Source organism: Schistocerca americana, chromosome 1 (assembly GCF_021461395.2).
Source record: "Schistocerca americana isolate TAMUIC-IGC-003095 chromosome 1, iqSchAmer2.1, whole genome shotgun sequence".
NCBI lineage: Eukaryota > Metazoa > Arthropoda > Insecta > Orthoptera > Acrididae > Schistocerca > Schistocerca americana.
In genome coordinates, this window is record NC_060119.1 from 835,859,436 (window position 1) to 835,880,429 (window position 20,994).

Below are 20,994 nucleotides of genomic sequence, written 5' to 3' on the forward strand. Positions count from 1 at the left end.
GAGCATTATGGCTGAAAATTTTAAAACTTTTCTGAACTTTTTGTTTTTTGTGTATAGTGCAACAGAAATCACTGGTCAGGTTGACGTGTATTTCTTGACTTCTGGAAAGCTACCACAACACTTCTGCACTGTCACTTTGTGAACAAAACAAGAGCTTACTGAGCATCAGACCAGAGTTTTGGACTGGATTCAGGTCAGCCACATACAGAGCTCAGCGTGACTTTATTAACGAGACAAAATACAGATGCAAAAGTAACTTTGGGAGTATCTAGTGGGAGTGTTCAAGGGATGTTTACAATATACATAAATTATGTACTGAATCATGTCTGGAGTTCCCACAATACTGTCTGTAGAAATGCTACTGTCTATAGGAGTCAAAAAACTATCAAAATGCAGGAAAATCCCCACAATATCTAATAACTGGCTCAAGGTCTGGTAGTTTATGATGAACATAACTAAATGTAACACTAAAATATTACACATAAATAGAAGGGGGGATCCATTATGGTTTGATTGCACTATTGACAAGAAATCACTGAAAACAGGGCCAACTTTAAACTATCTAAGAGTAATGGTCTGGAGTAACATACAGAGGTACAACCATATAATACATTCTACGAAAATAGTTCATCCACCTGAGACCCTTGTCTGGTTGGACTACAAAAAAGGTACAGAAGAAAAAGAGCAGCACCTTTTATCGCCACTTTGTTTTGTACGTACAAGAGTGTTGAAGAGATGCTTATCAAACTGAAAGAGAAGTGTTGTGCATCACAAGGAAAATTACTGTTAAATTCAGTTACTGTGTTGTGGGACAGTAACAGGTATATGCAGAAATGTGCAACATGTACAGGAAAGCAGGTAACGAAACTATATGTTTAAATGTGTGTATGCCAATGCTTTCAAGGATTTTTACCTGGCTCTGACAGTAGTCATGTTAACCAGAAATCGTAAATCTAAATGTAAGATAAGTGACAGCACCTAGTAACATCTTCAATACAAAAATTTTACTTTGAAACAATGTTACTCATGGCTTACTGATTTACAGTTTTGTATTATATCGGTAATGTATGAGGCAATTGCTGGCCTGTCTTTACATTTAGGAGGAAAAACCTGTAGTACTGCTGACACACACACACACACACACACACACACACACACACACATGAAAATTAAATGACACACCATCCCAGCTTTCACACCTAAGAGTTCCTTCCTTGGGGAAGACAGAGGCTGCACTAGTTCGACAAACATTTGCTAGATTCTGTTGCCAAATGCTACTGAATAACATCCGCTGATAGCTTGGTCATAGGGTTTCTGATCTATCAGTTTTTGGCAGGATCAAGATGGCCACACTGTTAAAATGATGCCAAATGCATGTGAATGGGCTACATCTGCCTCTAAAGGTACATGATGAGAACTACAAACTCTTTCCTCAGTTATTGGAATAACCTGACAAGTTTTATGAATTCGCGAGGTGAAGAGAGAAGTGTTCAAATACACAAGGAAGATGATTCATGGTGACATGGAAATGCAAGATAACAAACAAACTGTGCACCTTCAAATAAATTTAGCAAAACAGACATGTCGATGAACCTTGAATGATCATTAGGCAGATGGTTGAGAGACAAATTTTATAGTATGATGCTCTGAAAACCTCAAGCAGTGAAAAGTGGAAAGACATAAAAAACATTCGTGAACCATCAACCTACTGGCATAAATAGACCGCGGCAATAACAATTCACAGACAGCTCATCCTTCCTTCTTGTCATCCTGCAGAAGAAACTAGAACAGTGTGGCACTTACGTGCTCATAGCTAGTGCAATACATTTTGCCACCTGAAAGTAATTACACGGCAGCAATTCTGTCTCCTAATGTATTAGCTTTCTAAGTTTTATATTATGCAATGTGGAAGATCAGACGAAGAAAATACAGAATAGTAAATGACAGCAAGTCAAGAGAAAATATGGATAGCTGAGTCTCCTACCATTTCAGCACATGAAGGGCTCATGGTAGTGAAAAAAATACTATTTAAATTGTTTATTTAATAAAGGATATTTTTAAAAACTTTAAAGTTACAATGTTTGCATTAATTGTTCAACTGGGCATTTACAAATAACTATCTAAATAACTAGGCTATCTTAAGTTTCTTAACATGAAATAAATACACTTACCTGAATCCAAAAGAAGAATTTTCGGTTGGAAGATTTGAATTTTAGTACATAAACACGACCCGTTGTGCATTGAGTTACGCGTTTAAATTCACAGTCATCAGGGAAAATAATTAAATCCTGGAAAAGATTGTCACTAATATAGTGAACATTTTTTATGATATGACATATCTATGAAATAACTACTGTTGCATAAATCAATAAATTAATGTAGGTAATTTTACACATTTACAGATACATTAGTATCATGTGACATTAGGACAATAGGCTAGCTGTTCTCAGAATTCTCTTTACCAATTAAGATAGTTCTGTAAACAACGAAAAGCTGAGTAAGAAATATGTGCTACTGCGCTGCTGAAAATCTGCACTGGCTAATGCCAAGTTGAAGACCAGACGCAATGAAGTATGAACATTTGTTATCAGTTTACTGGAGACTGCATGATTGGTCCTTACTTCAATGGAAAAAAAAAACTTATCTGTTATAGAAAACTTCTTACCAAAGTGCTACCACCTCTCCTAAAGGAAGTATCACGTCAAATACGTATGTGTATCATGAGTGTCTGGCCACATCTTGCTTGTGGTTAGAAAAGTGCTCCCTCAGCTGTTTCCTGGTTGCTGGCTAGGGTATATTAAAGCATTATAAGTTGGTCTGCACATCTGCTCGATTTTATGCCACTGGGCAGTATTCTCTGGTGTCGATTCAAAGAAGTAAACATGTGTAAGTTCCAATGATCTAAGATTTAAACCAGCATAAAGTTGCAGCATGTGCAATGATATCAACGGAATCTCTCTTCCATGGGCATTTTGAACAACTGATGATTTAAATGGAATTTTAAGAAAGTTTTTATGACCACATTCTTTTGAGATTTCCTTCTTGTTGCTGTTGCTGCTGTAATTTTTCAGTGTGCATATTTTGCCATTAAACTCGTAGCATCAAGTTGTTATTTAATAATACATACCTCAATTCTAAGTTTTATAAATCCATTCAATTTTTGATGTGCGCCTTTCTTTCAAGGCTCTGCAATGAACAACAACATAAATGTTCCTGTAATCAATTGGTGAATAATACTTACATGCCATGCCTTTAGCCTTCCAGATGGTGTCAGTCCAACCACATAAACACAAAGTGTGATTATTATCTATTTTACATTAAACTTTTCTCAACTATTCTGCTTTTGCAAGTAGATTCTATTGGCAGTGTCAATCTGGAGCAATTCGTCAATCTGACAATAATTCCAAACAATGCATACTTTGGCGTAAGGCAGCAATCAGTTTCATGTTAAAAATATGATAAATCCCAATTTCTCCAATACCACTAACTGGCTATTGAAGACTGAACAGCTGTTAAATTTGTCTCTTTTAGATACTAGTAGCAGAAATTACTGAAGTTCCATTTGAGAAAGCAAAGCTGATATCAGTATCTCTGTAAATAACATTGCTCTGAAGAGAGATTACGTGTCATTTAATGAGAACTTTTTCATAATTAATTTAGGTGAAAACAGGATTAAAATATCTTAAACAGTTCAGGAAATACCTGAGGTGAACAGCTTAGCTGAAATAACCTAATATTTTCTAATATACTGACAAAGGTTCAATCAGTTCCTTGTTTGTTGTGTATTTTTAGTATAAACTTCATTGTAAGTGATTCTAAAACATCTTCAAAAAACTTACAAATCTAAGATAAAGCAAAAAGCCATACTGTGTTCTGATCAACAATTTTGTTCACAAGCTGCAAGTTGTCCATTGGGTCATATCAATTTGTAAGGCAAGTATGTTCAATTATTTGATGATTTGTTTTCTTTTACTTTTATGTAACTGGTGTTGATTCTAATTAATACCTTGTACATTATGAAGAGGGTGCTGATAATGTTTATTCATGTCTTTCCTATGTCCTTTTCCTGTTAAGTATAATAATCAGATCAATACCAGTATCCTAATTTTAGGTAATCTTCTTTACCTGCAAAAAATTCTGCAAATAATTTTGCAAGATTCTTCTGTGTTCCTTCCCTTCCAGTTTTAACCATTTCTTCAAAACATAATCATCTCCAGGGATATTTTGTTTCTCATAATTCAAATAGTTTTGAAAGCCTTACTTGGCATTAGTTCAGGCATACAAATATTTGTCTCGTGTATTTCTGTCTTCAGCTTTTGAACTACACAAATATTTAAAGAAATCAAATTTTGCTCAGTACTAACTTTGTAGTTGCTTACTATGTTACCCATTTTAAATGATCAAATGTTATGTCCAGCCAACATACATTTCTGTTTTGTCTTCTGAATACCTTTATTCCTTTCAATTGTTTTTCTTATCAAATTTTCATACCGATGTCTCAACTTTTCAGATATATTCTGAATATTTTGTTAACTTATGTTCCCATTAGAATTTATTCGAAAATATCTGTCTCCCTTTAATGGATTACTTTTTTTTAGATCTTCTCATCTAAGTTCTCTTGTAAACTGTAAAAACTTCTGCTGTTTGCCCAAGTACCTTTCTTGTATACTGCTGCCCCTCGGTGTAACAAGTCAGTCAGTATCGTCTATACTTTCTCAGACACTGAACTTGTTGCTATGTATGATCTGGTATACCATCTTACTCTGAAAAGAATTTGTCAACCTCCACATCTGGTTTTCTGCTTGATGAGTTCAGTCTATTTCTAGCTTTGTGTATTTTTGCTTTGGACTTTAATAAGAGTCTATTATTACCCAAATTCCAAACACATTTTACACACTATATCTATACTCTGCAACCTACCATGAGGTTCTTGGTAACTTGTGCATCCCATTGTACCAGTTATTTGGGTTTCTTCCTGTTCCATTCAAATACAGAATGCGGGAAGAATGATTGATTGAATCTCTCTACTCTATGCGTGCAGTAATTGTTCTAAGCCATCCTCATGATCCTTACGTGAGCAACACAGAGGGGATTGTTGTATATTCCTAGAGTTATCCTTTAAAGACAATTCTTGAAAACTCACTAGTAGACTTTCTTGGGATAGTTTATGTCTATCTTCAAGGGTCTTCCAGCTCAGTTCCTTCACTATCTCTGACACCCTCCCACAGATCAAACCTGTGGCCATTCGTGGTGCCCTTCTCGATATACATTCAATAGCAGGGAATCAGCAATCATAAAGCAGTACTGCATTGATGATTTCAGCCATAAATAGAAATATTAAAAAAAGTAGGAAGATTTTTCTGTTTAGCAAAAGTGACAAAAAGCAAATTTCAGAGTACTTGACAGCTCAACACAAAAATTTTGTCTCAAGTACAGAAAGTGTTGAGGATCAGTGGACAAAGTTCAAAACCATCGTACAACATGCATTAGATGAATATGTGCCAAGCAAGATCATAAGAGATGGAAAAGAGCCACCGTGGTACAACAACCGAGTTAGAAAACTGCTGCAGAAGCAAAGGGAACTTCACAGCAAACATAAACATAGCCAAAGCCTTGCAGACAAACAAAAATTACGTGAAGCGAAATGTAGTGTGAGGAGGGCTATGCGAGAGGCGTTCAATGAGTTCGAAAGTAAAGTTCTATGTACTGACCTGGCAGAAAATCCTAAGAAATTTTGGTGTTATGTCAAAGCGGTAGGTGGATCAAAACAAAATGTCCAGACACACTGTGACCAAAATGGTACTGGAACAGAGGATGACAGACCAAAGGCCGAAATACTAAATGTCTTTTTCCAAAGCGGTTTCACAGAGGGAGACTGCACTGTAGTTCTTTCTCTAGATTGTCGCACAGATGACACAATGGTAGATATCGAAATAGATGACAGAGGGATAGAAAAACAATTAAAATTGCTCAAAAGAGGAAAGGCCGCTAGACCTGATGGGATACCAGTTCGATTTTACACACAGTACGCAAAGGAACTTGCCCCCCTTCTTGCAGCGGTGTACTGTAGGTCTCTAGAAGAGCATATAGTGTTCCAAAGGATTGGAAAAGGGCACAGGTCATCCGTGTTTTCAAGAAGGGACGTAGAACAGATGTGCAGAACTATAGACCTATATCCCTAACGTCGATCAGTTGCAGAATTTTGGAACACGTATTATGTTCGAGTATAATGACTTTTCTGGAGACTAGAAATCTACTCTGTAAGAATCAGCATGGGTTTCGAAAAAGACGATCGTGTGAAACCCAGCTCATGCTATTCGTCCACAAGAATCAGGGGGCCATAAACACGGGTTCCCAGGTAGATACCGTGTTTCTTGACTTCCACAAGGCATTCGATACAGTTCCCCACAGTCGTTTAATGAACAAAGTAAGAGCATATGGACTATCAGACCAACAATTGTGTGATTGGATTGAAGAGTTCCTAGATAACAGAACACAGCATGTCATTCTCAAGGGAGAGAAGTCTTCTGAAGTAAGAGCGATTTCAGGTGTGCCGCAGGGGAGTGTCGTAGGACCGTTGCTATTCACAATATATATATAAATATCCATAAGGTCAACATCAGAAGTTCACTGACGCCTTTTGCGGATGATTCCGTAGTATATTGAGAGGCTGTAACAATGGAAAATTGTACTGAAATGCAGGAGGATCTGCAACGAATTGACACATTGTGCAGGAAATGGCAATTAAATCTCAATGTAGACAAATGTAAAGTTCTACAAATACGTAGAAAGAAAGATCCTTTATCATTTAGCTACAATATAGCAGGTCAGCAACTAGAAGCAGTTAATTCCATAAATTATCTGGGAGTACGCATTAGGAGTGATTTAAAATGGAATGACCATATAAAGTTGATCGTCGATAAAGCAGATGCCAGACAGATTCACTGGAAGAATCCTAAGGAAATGCAATCCGAAAACAAAGGAAATAGGTTACAGTACACTTGTTCGCCCACTGCTTGAATATTGCTCACCAGTGTGGGATCCGTACCAGATAGGGTTGATAGAAGAAATAGAGAAGATCCAACGGAGAGCAGCGCGCTTCGTTACAGGATCATTTAGTAACCGCAAAAGCGTTACAGAGATGATAGATAAACTCCAGTGGAAGACTCTGCAGGAGAGACGCTCAGTAGCTCGGTACGGGCTTTTGTTGAAGTTCGAGAACATACCTCCACCAAGGAGTCGAGCAGTATATTGCTCCCTCCTATGTATGTCTTGCGAAGAGACCATGGGGATAAAATCAGAGAGATTAGAGCTCACACAGAGGCATACAGAGGCATACCGACAATCTTTCTTTCCACGAACAATACGAGACTGGAATAGAAGGGAGAACCGATAGGAGCACTCGAAGTAGCCTCCGCCACACACCGTCGAGTGGCTTGCGGAGTATGGATGTAGATGTAGTCGTATTTTGTACGGGTCCACAGGCATTTTTTAATATCTTAGGGCCAGTCGTACGTAAGATTTGCAAGCAATGTCCTTTGTAGACTGATTAGACTTCACCAGTATTCTACCAATAAATCACAGTCTGTCATCTGATTTAAACAAAACAGAGCCTATGTGATCGTTTCATACCCCCACAAAGTGTTACACCACGGTATTTGTATGAGTTGACCAGTTGCAACAGTGATATATTAGTTATAGGATACTGTGCTCTTTCGTTTAGAGAAATGTGTGATTTTACATTTCTGAACATTTAAAGCCAGTTGCCAATCTTTGCACTACTCTGAAATCTTATCAAGATATGACTGAATATTTATGCAGATTCTTTCAGATATTACTTCATTACAGGTAACTGCATCATCTGCAAAAAGTCTGAGGTTACTATCAATATTGTCTGCAAGGTCATTGATATACAACAGGAGCAGCATGGGTGCCAATATGTTTCCCTGGGGCACATTCAAAGTTACTTCCACATCTGATGATGACCCTCCATCCTACATAACATGCTGCATCCTCCCCACCAAAATGTCCCCAATTGAGTCAAAACATTTTATACCACATATGATCATACCTTTGACAATAAGTGTAGGTGTGGCACCGAAACTCATTTCAAATATCAAGAAATACTGCTTGTGCCTGACTGTCTTGATCCAAAGTTTTATGTATATCACGTGAGAAAAGTGCGAGTTGCATTTCACACGATCAATGTTTTCGGAATCCATGCTGGTTGGCACTAAGGTCATTCTGTTCAAGATATCTCATTATGTTCTAAGATGAATCTATGTCAAGGATATTGGATGGTAGTTTTGTGGATCAGTTCTACTACCCTTCTTGTAGGCTCGTGTAACCTGTGCCTTTTTCCAAGAACTGTGCACAGATTTTTGTTCCAGGGCTCTATGATAAGATCTAACTCAGCCTCAAATTCAATATAGAAACTGACAGGGATTCCATTGGGCCTTTTATCTTTGTTTAACTTTAACCCTCGAGGGGTCGCATTGGTGACCGAGTAAACCACAGTTTGTTTCTTCGCTCTGAATTCAAAATACCATTGTTGCAGTGCTGGCAGTTCCATCTATCTTCAAGCTGGACCTCTGTTGGTCACTTCCATTTTTGCTGCGCTTGTAGCACTCGCACATTGACAACAACTGCAGCTTATTTTAGACCATGTTCTGTTTGGTGTATAGCGTCAACCACGCAACGTGCAATGTAAGTATTTTTATATGGTTATTGTGAATACAGTCTATTTTGGATTAAAATCTTTCACTAGCAACTATGTTTTTAATTTTATTTGCACTTTTAGGCACTTTTTCAAAAAAAGGGTTATCAGAGGAGGAGATTTAAAGGCTTCTAAATGAAGATTCGGACGAAAGTAAGTGTTCCGAACCTGACTGGTCCGATGATGAAGAAGAACAAATAGTAGTTAGTGATCACAACAGTGAATCAGAAATAGAAGTAGTTCCTTTAGAGGGAGGAGGGCACACACATATTGAAGAGGAAATGCAAGATCATGAAGATGAAGAAGATCGTGATGATAATTTTGATTTTATGTGTGAGTATTTTCTTGGTAAAGATGGCAAAATTAAGAGGTCTACGGAACATGTAAGAGCCAAAACGCCAAAAATGGCCTCAAAAAAATATAGTAAAAATTCTATCTTGTCTGAAGAGGTTCGCTAGGGATAAGAAGTGAAAGCATTCAATAAGATTTTTAGTGCAGATATGATTGAATCACTTGTGGAATACACCAATTTGCATATCAGAAACTTAGTATCAGAGAACATCTATTCTAGAGAGAGATATGAAGGAAACTTCCAGGAAAGAGATATATGCTCTCATCGGAATGCTTATATTGACTGGCCTGCAGGGCAGAAATGAAACAAATGTTCAAGAACTTTGGAGTAAAGATGGCACTGGTATGAAGATCCTTAGAGCTTGCATGTCATACAGATGGTTGTCATTTCTCCTCAGAAGCACGAGATTTGATGCCAAATTGACAACACAAAGATGCGAAAAAGACGAATTAGCAGCAATCAGGTCATATTTAGATAAATTTGTCACCAATTGTTCAAATGGCTCTGAGCACTATGGGACTTAACATCTATGGTCATCAGTCTCCTATAACTTAGAACTACTTAAACCTAACTAACCTAAGGACATCACACAACACCCAGCCATCACGAGGCAGAGAAAATCCCTGACCCCGCCGGGAATCGAACCCGGGAACCCGGGCGTGGGAAGCGAGAACGCTACCGCACGACCGTGAGATGCGGGCGTCACCAATTGTAAGGAAAGCTATAGTTTGGGAGAGTTTGTAACCATAGATGAGATTCTGACACCTTTAGAGGGAGATGTTCATTTGTTCAGTACATACCGAACACACCAGCAAAGTACAGCTTCAAATTCTTTGCTATTTGTGATGCCAAAACATGCTATACAGCATCTGTTGAACTGTACTGCGGAACACAACCAGATGGCCCTTACGCAGCGTCAAATAAATGATACGATACTGTAAGTCATCTGGCAGAACCTCTGCTGGGATCAAATCGGAATATTACTTTTGATAATTGATGTACCAGTTATCCACTGGCAGTCACTTTTGCAGAGAAACGTCATATGCTTTGGAACTCTGAAGAAAAATAAAACAAAAATCCCACAGCAATTCCTACCTCTGCAATCCAGGAACATTGAGTCTTCACTGTTTAGATACCAAAAAGATATCACACTGGTGTCATACGTCCCTAAAAGAAACAAATGTGTCTTTCTGTTTAGCAACATGAAGAGTGAACACACAGTTGATGAAAATACCAATAAACCACACATTATCATGGAGTACAACATGACAAAAGCAGGGATTGACACAGTCAATCAAATGTGGAGTAAATATTCTGTTGCACAAGTAACAAGGAGGTGTATGATGGTTGTAAGGTTAGCTTTACTAAACATCACTGGTATCAATGCCCAAATACTGTTTCCCTGAAACGCAGAAAACCCAAAAAACTAGGGAGGCTATTTTTGAAACAGTTGTTCCAACAACTTATGTAAGATCATTTAGTTACAAGATCCCACATTTCAATGCTTCCAAATTATCTCAAAATATTTTCTTATAAATTGCAAGAACCTCCAAACTAAAAGAACAGTCGCTGCATTATGTGCAGCAGAAAAAACAATGTCACCACGATTTGTTGTAGTCAGTGTAAGATGTTTGTATGCAAGACGCATTCCACAGTTGTGTGTGAAGAGTGTGCATGTAGCACTGTGGATGAGATAGAGGAACAGGATGAGTAAACTCTGTTTTTACATAGAAACAACGTAGTCATGTTCAATCAAGAGAGTATAATCCAATAAATGCTGTATGAGTAATATGTACTGAGAAATAAATACAGGTCAAATGTGATTTAACTCTATCTTGTGTGTGAGGAATGTACCGTTAAATGAAAAACTAGGATTCTTTAATTAGCTTTTGCAACTATCTTTAAAAATAATAAAGGTTTAATATTAAAATTTGTATTTCTATTAATTAAAAAACCAAAATAAACTTATTTTTCAGTAGCAAGCATATTATAGTAGAACTTTTCATATCTTTAATGAAAATGATGGCAGGTTGACGAAGTCAACCCCATGACCACTGGTGAAACAAAAATTGATGCGACCAATCGAGGGTTAAAGATTTCAGCTGTCTCAGCATCAGCATCACTAACACTAATACTTATTTCATTCAACTTTTCAGTGATATGAAGATTAAATACAGGTAATTTTACTGGGTTTTCCTCTGTAATGGAACATTTAAAAACAGAGGTAAGTATATCATCTTTTGCTTTGCTACCCTCTATTTCAGTTCCCGCCTCATTTGCTAACAGGTGCACGCTAACTTTGACGCCACTAACAGGCTTTACACAAGACCAGAATTTCTTTGAATTTTGTGATATATGATTTGATAACATCCTGCTGTGGTGGTCATTGAAGGCATCACACGCAATGCTCTCATGACAGCCAAACAGGTGTCTTTCAGCTCCTCTGTGTCCATAGCTACACACATTGCTTTACACCAATTACGCAAAACATCTGTTTCTGTAGAAGTTTCTTTACAGTGACAGTATACCATGGAGGTTCCCTCCTGTAATGAATTGCTCCACTGTCTACATATCTATGCAGTGCATGGTCAACTATTCTTTCAAACTCGAGCTAGAGTTCCTCTACATGCTCCTGCCTCGTGCTGAAAGTTTCAGTTCACCACTGAGATATACACTACTGATATTTTATCTAGTTTACCGAACATAAACATCTTTCTGCTCGTTTTAGTTGCCCTCTGTACTTTGGTAATTACTGTTGCCACAACCACATGACAGTCACTGATACCAGATACAATGTGGACATCCTCAATGAGGTCAGGTCTATTTGTTGTCATTAGACACAATATAATTTCACCATGAGTGTGGTTATTAACTATTGGTTCTAGATAGTTTCCAGAGAAGGTATTTAGTAATGTTTCAGAGGATGTCATATCATGCCCACTGCTAACAGAATCGTAGCTTTCCAAATCAATTGTTGGATGATTTAAATCTCTACTGACGATTACAGTACGACTGGAGAACTTAGGTAAAAGTGAACTGAGGTTCTCTCTACAGTTTTTGTTGCATCAGTCATTCAGCAGGTCAAGGGAGGCGTCCGTCCCACCCGTCGGCTTTGACCTGTGACGTATGGGTGTTGTGAGTGTGACATCACGATGGCGCAGCGTTTAGTTTATGAGTGTGTTGTGTTTGTAGATGTCGTCTTGTTGTGGTTGGTGGTGTACTGAGTGACGGTGCTTGAAGTGTGCATTTATCAGTCGTGACTGTTATAGAACGGAAATTAGTTTCAATGAGTTAAGAATTAAGTTTCCGTTGTATTTATGTTATTTTAGTGTCGTTTGATATTATTGGTTTGTCACGCAGTAGGTCATTTAATTCAATTTGTGGCTTCTTTTGTTAGGTATGCATATTACTTCTAAATTTAATAGTGCGCATCTGTGGGCTGAAATTGGGGACGACATGTTGTCTGTCATTAAGTTTCTGCAACTTTTTGGGCTTGTGATGGAGACAGTGAAATGAGGCATATGCAAGATGGGTGTTAGTGTGTAGTGTCGGATCTTTACAGTAAGTTGTCGTTCTTTGGGTCTATTGTTCGCTTGTTATGGCATTCGGTGGGGTTTTTATGTGTTGTTGGGTCGGTGTTATTTACTGCATGTGTTGGTGGTTGATGTTTTGGTACCAGCACTTGTGTTTGATTTACGTATCTTACGGAAAAGTACTCAATTTCAATTTTTTTGGTATCGTCAGTTGTATTTGAGCTGCATAGGCCATGGGAAGTAATAGATTCCAATTTGTCATTGTAGCTGTGTGTGTTTTGGTATGTTGTTTACCTATGTAGGTCAAGGGAAGTGTCCGATTCCAATGTAATCGTAGCTGTGTGTGTTTTGGTATCGTGAGCTGCTGTTGACCTATACAGGTCAAGGAAAGTGTCAGATTCCAATTTTTGTTGTTTCAGGTGTTGGTTTTGTGGTATTGATAGCTGCGGTGTGATTGTAATTTTTGGAGTAGTTGGTTTTTATTCTTGTGTGGTTAGGGATCGTGGTGTGTGTGTGTGTGTGTGTGTGTGTGTGTGTGTTTATATTTAGTTTGTCCCCACACAAAAACCCCCAATTTCCCGCACTGGTCCCATTAGTATGATTATATTCTTGGAGAGAGATGTGTGTTGGTTTTATTTGTATTTTTGTGTTTGCAGTCGTTTATGTAATGATGTCATAGGCACCGTAGTGGAGACGTTGAGAAAGGTCATTTCCGCCATATTGGTGATGTCGTGGGTCAAGGCAGATGGATGGAACTGCACACTTCTGTATTACCATTCTTACAAGTTCTCATAAGAGCGTGAAGATACTGATGCATACAACTGAAAACGTTCCACTGAGTGTCTTGTTTATTTTTTATTCAGTCCTGCTATTCCATCAAATTTCTTCAATATCTGTACTATTCTTTTTAATTTTCTTGTTTAGGTCATCCACCTATACCAAAACCTAAATTTCCTCCGAGCTTTGTTCCTGTGAAGTAAAACATGTCCTGTTTACACAACACTTCAGCTACCTTGGCTATAACCCACTTAATCGTATTTAATTTGCCTTCCAATGTCACAAACCTATTTTCAACACCTTAAGTTCTGCAACTCATTGCCTCTATATGAAATATGGCAAATAAGGCCCACATTATTTGCTATTCAGATGAAGTCCGTGGAACAAAGTTCAGGCACAGATGTCTGTGTCCCATGGCCTAAAGCCATTACTAACATTCCTTCTGGATACTACTATATTATTTCACATTGGCCAACATACCAACATCACACAAAAGTAGGGCCTCGCACAACTCTACTCACAGTATGTTAATCTCTGGCTTGTAATTCTGTGCATTCATTCTTGAACCTTTTCATTAATCTGGCATGAATGCTACTGTTGACATATGACAAAGAACGAGTTGTACAAGATTTTTTCATAAATATAAGCGAGAAAACAGCCTCTCTGTGCAACAAATACAATGCAGAAGTTTCATAGAAACTCCATCACAACTAGGTTGCTTACTTACCTGGAACAGTCAGAATAATGTTTTAATAAGAGGAGTGTTAATTTTAGCATACTTTGTGTGGGCACCGTAGCATGACCTTTTGAGTGAACAGCTTTTATGATGCACAGTTTAACAGTGGGGATATTCATCACTTGTAAGTTTTAACACGAGACTTACCTATGAAAGACTATGGAAGATTTTGGACAATTCATTGATGTCACATAGGGCCAGAGCTCATCAGGATTTCCTTACAGATCTTTCACAATGATCTGATTGCGGTAAACACCGAAGGCTTCACCCACAAACCACCTTTTGAGTGATATTAGGTTTTCTCTAAGAGATTCCTTTCATTCTCATTAACAGTCCAAGCATACCAGATGTGTTGATTCACAAACTTGTATCTGAAGTTGCACACTAAGCTAAGGTGGTATTTTAACTTTATTTGGAACATATTTAGCTAGACTGAAATTAATTATGTATTTGATCTTTAACTGCCACTCTTCTACATTTTGTTGAATTTGTAATGAATATTCAGTTTGTCTTTTACAAGATGTTGGTTAGTGATTTCCAAAAAACATGAATTATCTCCCTACCATTGTTTCCGATCTTTTTTGGGTATGGGGACTGTTACTGCTGTAATGACATCACAGTCATCAACTCTAGCCTTATTTCCGATCCACTAGAAAAGAAATAGGCCTGTCTGTATAGCTGACTTCAATACTTGCACTGCCATAAGCGAAACATGAACAAACAAAAAATGTGATGTTACTTTAGAAAACACTAAGCAACACTGTCCTTATTTCAATATGTCATAGCACAATGAAGTAGTAACATATTTTGGTAAACTTTCAACGTGCTGTTAAAAAAACGCATTTTATGACATATTTCCCATATAAAAATAGGGGAGAAAAAGGTGAAGGCTATTGAATGTTCGAAAAACTTAGGAATACTAGCATTCTCTACTTATATACTTACATCCTCTACAGTACCACTCTGTCGATCTTTCCAGCAAAAATGCATCAACGAATCATCCGACTGATAAACGTATAGAAGTCCTTTCCTCTTGTCGGGGTGTACCATTTTTCCTTTCAATGTCATTTTTCCTGCTTTACATTCCACAAGATTTTTGCTCTGTGAGCGTGACTGTATGTTACCAAATAACGGAGCTCCGGCTGGCATTTTTCACCTATAAAAGAAAATTTCCTAAACCTGCAACCTCACGTCTCCAAATCCAACACACTTTCGTGACAAAGAATTTCCAATCAGATGTCACTAAACATTCCAAAGAACTTCCTAATAAGATAAAAATCGCTAGGACAATATGCCCGATCTTCAGCTAAAATAATACTGTGATTGTTCAGAAATCTTTAGGGTATATTGATTGTATATAGTTGGATAAGTAAAAATATTGTCCTCAAAAATGTTTCATATTCAAACGCAGAGGTATAAGGACAAAAATCGTTTTCTAAGCAATAATTCCAAAGATGACAAAAGGATTGATTCAATATGCTATGAAAACAAGGAACGCGAAATTAATGATTGTTTGCGTTCCATACTTGCTGTTGCTTAAACAACTTCTTTTCAAGTAGCTTTCCTTCGTATGTACTCTGACAAGTCAATATCACAACGCTGGAGCAGGAGGAGGTTACTCGTGGCAACGGGTTTATGATCACGTCGCAAGATGGCGTTTGCGAGGGATCGTAATGCCTGTTGCCGCGGGGAGCACAAGGTGTCAAGTTCCTGAATCCCTGACGTCACAAACGGTGGGGAGGGACTGAAGGACGATGAGAGAGCCAAACTAGAGTCGGAGTGACTAGCGAAGCGGAGTGAGTGTATCGGTGTTTGTTATTCATGTTTGATCTCGATGCAACGAGTGCAAGAAGATGAACATGTGCATACCAATGTGGAAATGAGTACCTGAAAGTGCGAAAAACGTTTCGCACATGTGCGACAATTTAGAAACAGATGCAAAGTGCACGAAAATGTGGGGAAACCCCCACCTGTGCTGGAATCTCTGATATGTGGTAGTTCCTCTCAAAACGTTTACTTTTTAATTGTTATGATCTGTGATTGCCGGTGGTAGCAGAGGTTTCCTCACCTAATTTTTTGCTGTGTTGGTGTATCCTTGGACCGTAACTTTCATCCTGCCGACTCCCGTTACGTCAAACCGTGACATGCCGCGAAGGAAAGGCCACGGAGTGTCCCCCGCAAAACGTAAGTACTGTGGACTGTTATCTTAGAAGACATGTTCGTTTGTGCAGTTCGGCACTAAAAACACCCCGGAGGATTTTCAGCCGCCGGAGCACCAGGCTGTTGATTGTGACTGATCGCAGCGGTGCTGAGAGGGGAGGGCAGTGGGTGCATGAGCCACTGGTGGAATGTTTAGTTGCCTCCCTTCCCGAAAGAGGAAGCACTACTACATGTTTACGTTTCTTTGGGACTGTAGATTCGGGTAGCTAGAAATTTGTATCTTATTTAGTTTTTAATGGGGAAACTGCATATGTATATTATTGTTTTGCTTTATACAAATTGTATCACCACTCGAGAGATTAAACGTTCGGATTGTTCCTAGTATCCAAGTTCATTAAAGCAGAGGCAACAATTAACCTATTAAGAAATTGGTTCCAGGGAGCTATTGGCGCGATGAACCGGCGCGTACAGTACTTATCAACTGTGTACACTATGAATGTATTTGCGTTTAGATGTTCAGAGGAGTTAAAAAAAAACTTCTATAAAACTTTCAAACAGTGGGAACAACATAAATTTGGGAATATTGTATTGTTGAATCCAAACGTAATTACGTAGATGCATAAGCAGTAGCGCTGAACATTGCTTAGTGTATTTATTTCACACAAGACAACTGAATAAACTGTGAACCAGCGTGACAATGTTGACAGAATAGTGCGAATAGAAATTAGTTGCTTATCTACGATTACTTTAAAATGTTGCGACATTGCTTTTCAACTGACTTCCGATCATGCTATAAAAATGCATCGATCGGAAGTTAGACTCTAAATTACAGGTTTTAGGCGAAATTTTTGTGTTAAACAATGCGTTAACGGAACGGATTATTGTTTAGTACTTAACAGACTAGGCACCTAAGAGCGCTTCCCCTTCATTAAGGGAGTTTCGGCATCTCTCTCTCTCTCTCTCTCTCTCTCTCTCTCTCTCTCTCTCTGGCGTATTCAGACTTTTGCGCTTTACCGAAGTATAAAAAAAGACAAGTTACGTCGTGATTCCCGTGGACGCTTTTTGAGAGTTGGGGACAGGTCTACAGTCCTATCTGGTTTGCCGTACACAATCTTTTATTTGCATCATACTCATTATATTTTATAACCAGTGAGACAGGGGAGCCGGCATTAAATATTTCTTTTAAGGGATATGCTTACGTAAAGTTTTACAATAAATAATTAGACCTAATTGAGAACTTGGTGGTTTGTAACCGCAGTTCTATCAGATCATTGTTAATTTCTTTGCCTTTCATTTCTCTTCCCGTTGAAATTGTGATCACTTTCGGCTTGGATGACATTAACTGAGAAAAGACTTGCAGTGTCGTGTACACCCTACGATTGTAGAATAGAGCTAGTATTGAAACATCGATGGAATTTTAAGATGTATCGATGGGAAAGCTGTCGTTAATTTTTTCCTCGCCACAAGCACATACGCTAGATCCAGGATTTCTAAGACTCTCGTTAGGAGAACCAGATTACTGAGAACTGAAATAGGCTAGCAATTCGTAATGTAATACATACAATTCGTAAGGGTAGATATTCATCGCGTTTGGCTACTTCATCGAATCTACTGGCAACCGAGGAAGAAATATATTTTCGTCGTCGATTGTTGATAAATGAAAGAGGTTACTTTTAGTTGTAATGTGTACATCGATACGTGGGTTCGCTGTATCGTCTTATAGCCGTGGTCTGTTAACTCGTAATTACACGGTAAAGTATTGGTTTCGGAAACGGAAGACTTCTGTGAAACAGTTAAAGATGGACCAATAGTAATATCTCATCGGTAGTGTCGGAAGTTAACATCAGCGTTTCCTGGCGTGAAGTAACCCGCCCGTAACTAGCCAATCGCCCTTAACCGCAGTCTGAAGTTCATCCTGTGACGTATTGTTAACGCAGACGCATCAGTTATCTGAACGAGAAAATATTCCTTTACTTCCTAAGCCATGAGATATCCGATTTTATTGTGCTTTCTAACGCCCCCAGAATTAACACAAAGAAACGGTTCGGTGTGACAGAAAAGTTGTTTTTCGCCCGTTTTAATTCTGTAAATCGGTGGAGGGGAACTGCACCGTACACAATGCCGATTAGGATCAGAGCTCCGTTAAGAAGCAAAGAACCAAATCGGGAATATCATTGTTTTTTCCCCCCCAGTGATAAAGTGGTTTAACTTTTGCATGTTTACTTGAAAGTACGCTATTTCGATCTAGTGTTATAATTCATGCACTTTCTTTCGTTAAATTTTATAATTATAGTTTTCAGATTAGTTCATTGGCAGTGTTTTATGCCTGCAGCATCTGTGGCCTAAAAAATCTTTAGATGGTACCATCTAAGCTTCCATTACCCATCATGCGTTGTCATTGGGATGAATAAATTACAAATGCATCATCTACAGATATGTCTTTAGCCAGCATTCTCTCTATCCGTGAACCAGTCTTCGGGCCGCACCGTATTTGGACTGAGCAATATTTTCAGTTTCTTCTCAGGAAATCACCACCATCTAGTCTCCAGTTTATTCCTTCTACAGTTTTCTACATAGTGTACCTTCGTGGAACTGGGGGTAAGATATTAACCAGCATATAGTTTCTAGACGGTTAAGTAGCTAAAGCGAGATTCAAACCCGCAGAAAGCCATATACCTTTCGGTTTTCAGTTATTTCCCCAATTTGCTTAAGGCCAGTTCTGTGATAATGTCTTAATCGCAAATAAAGACAATACGAGAGGTACATATTATTCATATCTATCATGGATAATATACATTGCCAAACATTAGTTCTTTACCTACCGTAAGCAGCTCGTCACCATCCTTCCAAATACAATACCTGTCTGTTTACTTTGGTCCAAAATGGGGACCAATATTCAGAAACACATTTTCACTAAACTGCCAGCAACTATTAAAAACTTGGTTTCAGGTAAAGCGCGGTTTAAACAGTGTTTGAAAGACAAGAAAAGCAAACTCTTACTCTGTAGATGAATAGCTTAACAGAGACTGTTAAGCCAGCTTAAGTGAAAATGTTAGATTTCAGTTTTGACAGCACTACGTCACAACAGTCAAGATTAGGTATTTTGTGTATGATATATTTATTAATAGTGCATAACAATGTTTCATTCTGAGAACGCGTTAATTCTGTAAATATTAGCTGTTCCAGTTTGCCGCTTTGTATTCACCAATTTCGACAAAATCGTGACAAATGAACAGGGTAGTAAGTATTACATTCAAATGTTTTATGTTATACTTTGACATGTTCCACACCCATGAGAGTCGTCTCATTTTTTGGGTCTATGGAATGAAAACTTAAATCTACTCTAATCTAATCTTACAACAACAATACTACATTCTGTTGTCCCTGCTGCACGATACCGTTTCGCTAAGAAGTCATAAGTAAAAAAGCTAGTGCTATACTATCTAGTTATTCGTTGACGGATGCTGCTGTTCCTAAAAAGCAGCAACATTCAATTTTTGCATCATAAGTAGTTGCTTGTTAAAAGTTCGGTGAATAAGTGGTCTGCATGTGTACGAAACTCTTTCGAGGAAAATACGTCAATGATGGCGAAGATCCAAAGCATGAATTGAATTTCAGGTTACGTACGTCGTACTCATTGGATGCTTCGATAACAATACCGCTGGCGTCAAAAATATGTTTACTTGCACATTTACGTGTGTATGCCATCAGAGACAGGCAGCTGTACTTTTGTATCTAGAGAAACTCTAAGATGGTAGCTTACTAGTTACTCAGCTCATGCATGTAGACGAGCACTTGGCATGTCTCTTAATTCTAGTGTCGGTGGCTCTAAACAAAAGAGTGGTGGTTTACATTTAAAGTAGACATAGATTATCTCAATAAATTAATGCAAACTAAGGCAGTCAATTCAGATAACTTTCTTCCTCTGACGTCGTTTTCATATCTCAAATTGCTTTTTCTGGAAGCTGACTTAATTGTAAAACGCTGACACCGGACTATTTCTGAAACTACACTTGATAGTGATGTTAGAAGCTTTATACGATATTACATAGATGCTGTGATTTCATATCTCTTGTGTGTGGCAGATGTAAAAGATTTTCCATTGAGCAATACGGATATATACTCAAAAGGTACTATGTGAGAACATCCGCAATGAAGAAACGCATAGAATAAAACTATTCGTAGTAATAGCGAAGAAGACTTAATTTTGTTTTTTGTTCTCGCCCATTCAAGGTCACACTTCGCACTGAGTTCCTGCACAGCATCGTGCCACAAAGTTTTGCTCATGTAATCTTTCGACTTGGGAGTTCCACAAAATTGAGGTTTACACAGTCCACAGTATAGAGGGCGTAGTTTGCTTGACTCGTGGCCTGATAAGCTATTGCATTTTGGTATACAAAGACAACTGTGTAGGAGTGGCTCGAAATGAGCATTACGCCACGAGTTTGTGTCCAGCAGAATAGTGATCATTCCGTGGATGGTACTTTTTCTGTGGCATGTCTGCACGCGATAGAAAAGGTACGTCTGCCGTTGCTTCACTCGCGAACGGTACATGAATGTACTGGAACTGGAGCATGTTGAAGTAAATCGGTTAAGAACTTCTCGAGATTTTTACTAACTGGGTGCGTGATTTGTCAAAGAAAAGTGTGTGTGTGTGTGATGAGGCGGTACGTATGCAAAGAGATGCGCTACCAGTATTTTCCAAAACGCCGCGCATAAA

At 38.3% G+C, this 20,994-nt stretch overlaps 1 protein-coding gene and 1 long non-coding RNA gene across 4 annotated transcripts in view; one reads left to right on the forward strand and one right to left on the reverse strand.

Moving 5' to 3' along the window:
- LOC124613169 (proteasomal ubiquitin receptor ADRM1-B) overlaps positions 1-15,349 on the reverse strand; it is a 113,820-nt gene extending 98,471 nt beyond the window's left edge. For all 3 annotated transcript variants that reach the window (XM_047141811.1, XM_047141819.1, XM_047141801.1), the window contains exons 1-2: positions 15,060-15,349; positions 2,172-2,288 (exon numbers count right to left, since the gene is read on the reverse strand). In XM_047141811.1, coding sequence (XP_046997767.1) covers positions 2,172-2,288; positions 15,060-15,263 — 321 coding nt within the window. In that variant the 5' untranslated portion in view covers positions 15,264-15,349. The remainder of the gene's footprint in view (positions 1-2,171; positions 2,289-15,059) is intronic.
- Positions 15,350-15,911: 562 nt separating this feature from the next.
- LOC124613185 overlaps positions 15,912-20,994 on the forward strand; it is a 306,026-nt gene continuing 300,943 nt past the window's right edge. Inside the window, exon 1 of the long non-coding RNA XR_006979617.1 lies at positions 15,912-16,298. This is a non-coding gene — a long non-coding RNA (uncharacterized LOC124613185). The remainder of the gene's footprint in view (positions 16,299-20,994) is intronic.